The 9,589-nt window shown below is 45.6% G+C and overlaps 1 protein-coding gene across 1 annotated transcript; it reads right to left on the bottom strand.

Moving 5' to 3' along the window:
• Positions 1 to 367: 367 nt before the first annotated feature.
• On the bottom strand, positions 368 to 2,914 carry LOC139455936 (trichohyalin-like). Its single transcript, XM_071237484.1, has one exon. It carries the CDS (start codon positions 2,912 to 2,914, stop codon positions 368 to 370), a length of 2,547 nt encoding a protein of 848 aa, XP_071093585.1.
• Between the last annotated feature and the right edge of the window lie 6,675 nt (positions 2,915 to 9,589).

Here is a 9,589-nt window from a genome sequence, read left to right as displayed (position 1 = left end):
TAATCAGGTCTCTCCTATCGGTGGTCCGGTCTCTCCTATCGGTGGTCTGGTCTCTCCGATCGATAATCTGGTCTCTCCTATCGGTGGCCTGGTCTCTCCTATCGGTGGTCTGGTCTCTCCTATCGGTGGTCTGGTCTCTCCTATCGGCGGTCTGGTCTCTCCTATTGATAGTCTGGTCTCTCCTATCGGTGGTCTGGTCTCTCCTATCGGTGGTCCTGCCTCTCCTATTGGTGGTCTGGTCTCTCCTATCGGTGGTCTGGTCTCTCCTATTGATAGTCTGGTCTCTCCTATCGGTGGTTTGGTCTCTCCTATCGGTGGTCCTGCCTCTCCTATTGATGGTCTGGTCTCTCCTATCGGTGGTCTGGTGTCACCTATCGGTGTTCTGGTCTCTCCCATCGATAATCTGGTCTCTCCTATCTGTGGTCTGGTCTCTCCTATCGGTGGTCTGGTCTCTCCTATCGATAGTCTGGTCTCTCCTATCGGTGGTCTGGCCTCTGATATCGGTGGTCTGGTCTCTCCGATCGATAATCTGGTCTCTCCTATCGGTGGTCTGGTCTCTCCTATCGGTGGTCTGGTCTCTCCGATCGATAGTCTGCTCTCTCCTATCGGTGGCCTGGTCTCTCCTATCGGTGGTCTGGTCTCTCCTATCGGCGGTCTGGTCTCTCCTATCGATAGTCTGGTCTCTCCTATCGGTGGTCTGGTCTCTCCTATCAGTGGTCCTGCCTCTCCTATTGGTGGTCTGGTCTCTCCTATCGGTGGTCTGGTGTCTCCTATCGGTCTTCTGGTCTCTCCTATCGATAATCTGGTCTCTCCTATCGGTGGTCTGGTCTCTCCTATCTGTGGTCTGGTCTCTCCTATCGATAGTCTGATCTCTCCTATCGGTGGTCTGGCCTCTGATATCGGTGGTCTGGTCTCTCCGATCGATAATCTGGTCTCTCCTATCGGTGGTCTGGTCACTCCTATCGGTGGTCTGGTCTCTCCGATCGATAATCTGGTCTCTCCTATCGGTGGTCTGGTCTCTCCTATCGATGGTCTGGTCTCTCCTATCGATAGTCTGGTCTCTCCTATCGGTGGTCTGGCCTCTCCTATCCGGTGTCTGGTCTCTCCGATCGATAATCTGGTCTCTCCTATCGGTGGTCTGGTCTCTCCTATCGGTGGTCTGGTCTCTCCTATTGGTGGTCTTGTCTCTCATATCGGCAGTCTGGTCTCTCCGATCGATAATCTGGTCTCTCCTATCGGTGGTCTTGTCTCTCCTATTGGTGGTCTGGTCTCTCCTATCAATGGCCTGGTCTCTCCGATCGATAATCTGGTCTCTCCTATCGATGGTCTGGTCTCTCCTATCAATGGTCTGGTCTCTCCTATCGGTGGTCTGGTATCTCCGATCGATAATCTGGTCTCTCCTATCGGTGGTCTGGCCTCTCATGTCGATAGTCTGGTCTATCCTGTCGGTGGTCTTGTCTCTCATGTCGATAGTCTGATCTATCCTATCGGTGGTCTGGCCTCTCATGACGATAGTCTGATCTATCCTATCGGTGGTCTGGCCTCTCATGTCGATGGTCTGGTCTATCCTGTCGGTGGTCTGGTCTCTCCTATCGGTGGCCTGGTCTCTCCTATCGGTGGTCTGGTCTCTTCTATCGGTAGTCTGGTCTCTCCTATCGGTGGTCTGGTCTCTCCTGTCGATGGTCTTGTCTCTCATATCGGCAGTCTGGTCTCTCCAATCGATAATCTGGTCTCTCCTATCGGTGGTCTGGTCTCTCCTATCGGTGGTCTGGTCTCTCCTATCAATGATCTGGTCTCTCCTATTGGTGGTCTGGTCTCTCCGATCGATAATCTGGTCTCTCCTATCGGTGGTCTGGTCTCTCCTATCGGTGGTCTTGTCTCTCCGATCGATTGTGTGGTCTCTCCTATCGGTGGTCTGGCCTCTCATGTCGATAGTCTGGTCTATCCTGTCGGTGGTCTTGTCTCTCATGTCGATAGTCTGATCTATCCTATCGGTGGTCTGGCCTCTCATGACGATAGTCTGATCTATCCTATCGGTGGTCTGGCCTCTCATGTCGATGGTCTGGTCTATCCTGTCGGTGGTCTGGTCTCTCCTATCGGTGGCCTGGTCTCTCCTATCGGTGGTCTGGTCTCTTCTATCGATAGTCTGGTCTCTCCTATCGGTGGTCTGGTCTCTCCTGTCGATGGTCTTGTCTCTCATATCAGCAGCCTGGTCTCTCCGATCGATAATCTGGTCTCTCCTATCGGTGGTCTGGTCTCTCCGATCGATAATTTGGTCTCTCCTATCGGTGGCCTGGTCTCTCTTATCGGTGGTCTGGTCTCTCCTATCGATAGTCTTGTCTCTCCTATCGGTGGTCTGGTCTCTCCTATCGATAGTCTGGTCTCTCCTATCGGTGGTCTGGTCTCTTCTATCGGTAGTCTGGTCTCTCCTATCGGTGGTCTGGTCTCTCCTGTCGATGGTCTTGTCTCTCATATCGCCAGTCTGGTCTCTCCAATCGATAATCTGGTTTCTCCTATCGGTGGTCTGGTCTCTCCTATCGGTGGTCTGGTCTCTCCTATCAATGATCTGGTCTCTCCTATCGGTGGTCTGGTCTCTCCTATCGATAGTCTGGTCTCTCCTATCGGTGGTCTGGTCTCTCCTATCGATAGTCTGGTCTCTCCTATCGGTGGTCTGGCCTCTCATGTCGATAGTCTGGTCTATCCTATCGGTGGTCTGGTCTCTCATGTCGATAGTCTGGTCTCTCCTATGGGTGGTCTGGTCTCTCCTATCGATAGTCTGGTCTCTCCTATCGGTGGTCTGGCCTTTCATGTCGATAGTCTGGTCTATCCTGTCGGTGGTCTGGTCTCTCCTATCAATGGTCTGGTCTCTCCTATCGATAGTCTGGTCTCTCCTATCGGTGGTCTTGCCTCTCATGTCGATGGTCTGGTCTATCCTGTCGGTGTTCTGGTCTCTCCTATCGATAATCTGGTCTCTCCTATCGGTGGTCTGGTCTCTCCTATCTATGTCTGGTCTCACCTATCGGTGGTCTGGTCTATCCTGTCAGCAGTCTGGTCTAACCTGTTGGTGATCTGGACTCCAGGACGACGGTCTGGTCTTTCTTGTTGGTAGTCTGGTCTCTTTGGCGATCTAATCTCTTATGTCCGTGATTTGGCCTCTCTTGTCGATGGTCGGGTCTTCTTGGTGATCTAATCGCTCATTGCAGGAGTTTTGCCTGAAAAATTCAAACAAAGGAGATAAAACTATATTGAATGTTGTTTATCTGCATATATAAGATAGATACGCGATAAATCGCAAAGATCAATGAAGAAAGAAGCGTGATATATTTCACGATACAACATTGTTCTATCATGACGTCATTTCTGGAGATTCGAACCTACGCTCGTAACTTGAAGACGTTGTAAATATTTTTGAGAGGGAAGTGTGTCTATTGAGTTTACAGAGCGCTGTCATATAGCTGAAATATTTCTACGTTAAAAGATGGTACTTGTTGTTACCCTGTCTGGTGCTTGGCCCTAAAGGGCTTAAACAAGGACTGGTCGGCTCGGAGTCAGTGTACTGTGTCTGAGTTGGGTATTCATGTTAAACTACCCATGCATGGTATCTTAGAAGGCTAGCACCACTAAATTGGCATTAGTCTGGACTAGTACAAGCAGCCACACACACGTACGTGCCTCCTAAGTCTTCGTCGTGTAATTGTTTTTAAGATTGCTAGCTGATGACCGAACGTCATTCTAATTATCTGGACATTCCCAAATGTAAACCAATTAACTAGATGGGCAAAGCTTGGGGTATGCATGTCACGATAGGTAATAGTACCTGTGGTTGGTTTTTTAAGATTTGTAAATGATCTTGTTTCAGTGGCCCCCCAAATAACGCTGGACGACGAAACAATGTAGTTGATCCTTGTTTAAACGCTCCCATGACAGACAGTGTTACATTCGCCCTTTCCTTTGTCATCACGTGCTTTTATTCTGGTACTTCATTATCATGGTTAATCATTTTAACGCACTTCCATCACATATAGCATGGTACGCTATATTATCGCGGTAGTTTATTTATAATGAATCGTAATGGCGCACACATTAGCGACTCAAGGGCGGACAACTCTATATTATCGCGGTATGGCTATTTTCTGGTAACATTCGTGTGCTTGAAAACACTTCCTGTTTTGGATTATGCATAATCAGCATCAAACAGATGAAGAGTGTCCTAGTCCCTGTCTCACCAGCTTATATACCTGATATGTCCAGGTGGAGAGTGTCTTTGCCCCTGTCCCACCAGCTTATATATCTGATATGTCCAGGTGGAGAGAGTCTTTGCCCCTGTCTCACCAGCTTATATACCTGATATGTCCAGGTGGAGAGTGTCTTTGCCCCTGTCTCACCAGCTTATATACCTCATATGTCCAGGTGGAGAGTGTCTTTGCCCCTGTCCCACCAGCTGATATACCTGATATGTCCAGGTGGAGAGTGTCTTTGCCCCTGTCCCACCAGCTTATATACCTGATATGTCCAGGTGGAGAGTGTCTTTGCCCCTGTCCCACCAGCTGATATACCTGATATGTGCAGGTGGAGAGTGTCTTTGCCCCTGTCCCACCAGCTGATATACCTGATATGTGCAGGTGGAGAGTGTCCTTGACCCTGTCTCACCAGCTTATATATCTGATATGTACTGGTGGAGAGTGTCTTTGCTCCTGTCCCACCAGCTGATACCTGATATGTGCAGGTGGAGAGTGTCTTTGCCCCTGTCCCACCAGCTGATATACCTGATATGTCCAGGTGGAGAGTGTATTTGCCCCTGTCCCACAAGCTGATATACCTGATATGTCCAGGTGGAGAGTGTCTTTGCCCCTGTCCCACCAGCTTGTATACCTGATATGTGCAGGTGGAGAGTGTCCTTGACCCTGTCTCACCAGCTTATATATCTGATATGTACTGGTGGAGAGTGTCTTTGCTCCTGTCCCACCAGCTGATACCTGATATGTGCAGGTGGAGAGTGTCTTTGCTCCTCTCCCACCAGCTTATATACCTGATATGTCCAGGTTGAGAGTGTCTTTGCTCCCGTCACACCAGCTTATATACCTGATATGTCCAGCTAATACCGTCTTTATGTAATCAGTCGATTTTAATAACAAATTTTCGTCAAAACATAGGTTCGCCTTCAGTTCTGGATTTTCTGAATAGTGTTGATTGTAATGATGCTTTACAGCATCATGCAAGGGATAGTGATTGTAACGATGTTTAGGCGCCTAAACGCGTTTAAATTATGAGACAATGAACATGTTCAGGTTGGTGATTAGTTTTTACAATGCATTGAGGGCAAACGCTGAGAGCAAGTCTGTTAACAAACGATTTCAGCAAACAGTTACTACTAGTCTGTATTCATTTTTCGTAAGCTATACATGGTTATATAGAAAAGCACTTAAAGGAAAATTAGTATTAATGTTCTTGATGCAAGGAAAAGGAAATATTATAAGGCTGCATAAAAAACGTTTCTCAAGCACATATTCTCAAAAGTGAGGAGAAAGATAGGACTATTTATTATAATTTTAGTAAAAACGAAAGGGGTGAGAGAGGGGCTGTTGTTTTTACCATTAAGAATACCAATAAACATTTGATATTTGTTGGTAATGATGATAAGAATTACTGCTGTGCACGGTTTAAAAGTCACGTAGCAATATTCGAAAAACATTTCCTTATTAGCATAACATAGATGCAATGCCATGTTCATCATACCAATATACTAAATAGCGCGCCAACGAAAATGTTCTTAAATTTCCTATCTACCTTCTTTCAAAGTTCTCAATAACCCGAAACATAAATATTGATCTTCCTATCCCTGTAAGCAGCTGACCAGTTCATTTGTCAAAAGGGCCTTGCCGTGTTGTGTATTAAAATAGCTTTGTTCGTAGTGGCCACGATAGTTATTTGGAACTATATTATAGGCATTAAATTACAATAATTAGCGACTCGATAAAATACATACAGTAAAGATATAATTGAACAATTTGAGGGGTTAAAATAGAAAGACATAGATATAACGCAGCGGAAGATATATTGAGGGCAGGTGATGTTCGGAGTTAAGGACCACCGTAATATACTTGGCCACTGATACCGGGGGGTGACGGTACTAGGTCGAGGAGGGGGAGGGAGGGCGTGGGTGTGTGGGTGTGTGTGTGTGGGGGGGGGGGGGGGGGGGGCAGGAGTTGGGAGTTTCTTGGGTTCAATCAAGCAAGGGTGTCTGTGACGGAAACCCAAGGAGTTATATCCAATTTCTCTGATGTAATTTCCAGACATGGTAGCTGCCCTAGGCTGTCAAAGTTTACGACACAAAGTGGGTGGTAAGATATATTGCCTAACAAGAGTTGATTTTGATTACGGTTTAACCAATGGTCAAACCTGCGCCAGCTGGCACACCCTCTCGCTTATTCCTGTTGTAAAAGTATTGAACCTCTCTGATATATACATACTTGTATATTCTTTTGTACAAAAGTATAAATGACAAGCCATTCAACTCATTCATACTAAGCGTTCATCCTTTTTTGCAATTTTTTTTTCCTAAGGTAAAATTACATGAAGAAAACTGACACGAAGAAGGCGGTTTTCGGATTAAAATAATTCCAACCATGAATTTCTCAGACATATTCAGTTAAGCGTGGCAAATTTGACATTGTCTTTTTAATGCTTGAAAGGTCATTTTTAAAACTCATATATTTCATTACTGAATCTGTACTTGTCATGGACCAGCGTTAACAAATAGTATACAGATTTTATAGGAATCAATTACAATAAAATTATGAAGGAATGCCATATGCACCATGTCTAAGAGATGTATAGAAGTATTTCTAAACACATGCCGGCAACATAGAGAGATTATGTTAATATTCAAACCCCGTTGGGATTCCCAAGTACCGCTATGTTTGTCGTAAGAAGCCTCTTATTGGATGAGGTGGTCTGGCTCGGTAACTTGGTTGACTGGTGCCATCGTACCTCGACCGCGTGAATCGTTGCTTACAGTATCAATAACTGGTTTGCCTAGTGATGTCTCGATTATGTAGGAGCAGTCGTCATATCGGTGGAAAGACATATAGCTGAGTAAAACTAGATATAACATAAATATTAACTGATTAAATTGTGTGGGAGTAACATACTAGTCCCTTAGATTAACCAGATTATATGTACGTCACCCATTCAGGTAATTTAAAACCCATAATATTTATTCCATTAAGTTTTCATTAACAATTTAACAATATGTATTTAATGCTGATCCTATTACAATTGATTTCTTTCCTTTAACAAATTTCGAAATAATTCGTTCGAATCTGATATATCTTTGCGTTTATTGTTTCTGGTATAAAACCATTTGGTTGGTTGTAAATGAAATGAAGGTATGTGACACGGATATGAGTTGATTTGTGTAGGGGTACCTCAGAAACCAGATAATCACCCAATCCTCTTAAAATATATTACCACTACCCTAATTTTGTTATTTATAATCCATCTACACGAATCCCCCGTTAAAATTCTAATAAGCTAATATAGAAAAGTTAAACATCATTGTTAAAGCACTGGTTGTGGAAGTGGATTGTCTCTATAAATGTCAATCCTAACAGGTATACATCAAATTTATACCCCAGAGCAATGGTCGACAAAGCCATATATACTCACACGAAAAGAAACGCAAGTTGAGTATGCAGTATACATGTTAATTATTTTCAACAGTAAAGACAAGCAATACAAATAGGGCAAGATTGACAAAAATTTGACTGAAGACAGTTTAATGGATTAAAAAGCAGATTACATGATTGTTTTTTTCAAATGTTAAGGGCTTACACAGTTTCGGGTCAATACCCAAAATGTGAGTCAATACCTGGTGTGACCACCATTAGCATTAATCACTGCCACACAGCTCCTGTACATTGAGTGGATCAGACGATTTGTGAAGGCCCTACGGATCCTCCTGCACACATCCAGAGCAGCTGTGCGTAGTTCATCGGCAGTTGTAGGGACTGGGCGCACATTGTGCAGACGCCTTTTAACCTCATCCCACAAGTGTGCGATGGGGTTTAGATCAGGGTTGAGGGCTGGCCACGGTAGAACACGGATGTTGTGTTGTTGCAGAAAGGCCATGGTAGCTCTGGCAACATGGGGACGAGCGTTGTCCTGCTGGAAAATGTGTTGTTGATGTTGTGCAAAAAATGGAACAACGTGGGGTCTGATCACTTGGTCGATATACCGCTGAGCAGTGACGCCGTGTCCCCAACCTTGACCAACATTCGGGAAACACATGGGCCCAAGTCTCGCATTAAGTCAAATCCCTGCCCATATCATGATGCTAGGTCCACCCCATGGATCTCTTTCCACAACGTTTCTGTCAGCGAAACGATCACCTCGACGCCGCCAAATTCTGACTCTTCCGTCTGCATGGGAGACACAAAAGCGACTTTCATCAGAGAAGATGACACGCCTTCACTCACGATGACGCCAATTGCGATGACCTTTTGCCCACTGAAGTCGTGCTTGTCGATGCCGGGGTTGGAGAACAGGACGACGTGCTGGTCGGCGACATCTGAGGTTGTTGGAACGGAGACGTCGGATCACAGTGTCCTGGCTAATGTGTCGATTATGTGTTCCTATGGTCTGTCGAGCACTTTCAGTTAGGAACGGATCTCGCTGGTGTTGACGGGTAATCTGACGATTTGTCGAGGTGTGGTGACCCCAAGACGACCGCTCCGAGGAAGGTCATCTGTGGTCTGTGTAGCATTGTATCGATGCAGGGGACGGTAAATTGTGGTTATGTAAACGTTGAAATGACGGGCAACATCTTGGACAGACTCTCCAGCTTCCAAACGTCCGAGGGGGCACGGGTGGCCCAGTCGTCTAAGGCGCCGCGATTCGCTGTGCAGAGTTGCGTCCCCTGGACACGCCAGAAATCTATGATTGTGGGTTCGAATCCCGGTTCGCCCCGATTATGTTTCTAGGTTTGTCAGCACCATACCCGTGCTCGTGGGTTTCACCGAAGTGGTAAACGTCTGAGACCTGCGTCACTTCGGGCTTTCCTCCCACATTAAGCTGACACGCCGCGATATAACTGGAATACTGTTAAAAGCGGCGTTAAACCCAACTCACTCACTCACTCCAAACGTCCGATAGCCTGGTTTCTCTGAATTTGAGTAAGGCGTGCCATTGTTGACCAAGGAGTGGTAGGTCCAAGAATCGGACACAGCTTTATACCCACTACAGTTCGTGACAGTTCGTGCATTTTCGATTTCACGAGAAATGGGGGCATGATACACACATATTCATTGAACTGGTGCGTTTTGGCGATTCGTTTTTTATGTTGCGTTTTTACTCGGGGCTTCAAAAATGCAACCAAAAATATTGATAATACCATCAGGTTTCACTACATGCTAAAACTCCTATCAATTATGGTTCCGTGTTTGTTACCGATCTGTTTAAAACCACTTGCGTTTCTTTTGCGTGTGAGTATATATTGATAGTTTTTAAAAAGTTACCATTTAGTAAACAAACCAAATTCAGCTGAGATGACATAGACCTTAATTGTGTACTTTTGACATGGAGCATGAAA

This window comes from Haliotis cracherodii, unplaced genomic scaffold (genome assembly GCF_022045235.1).
Source record: "Haliotis cracherodii isolate W230 unplaced genomic scaffold, xgHalCrac1.p SCAF_1, whole genome shotgun sequence".
NCBI classification, from domain to species: domain Eukaryota; kingdom Metazoa; phylum Mollusca; class Gastropoda; order Lepetellida; family Haliotidae; genus Haliotis; species Haliotis cracherodii.
This window is presented reverse-complemented; position numbering and strand designations above follow the sequence as displayed.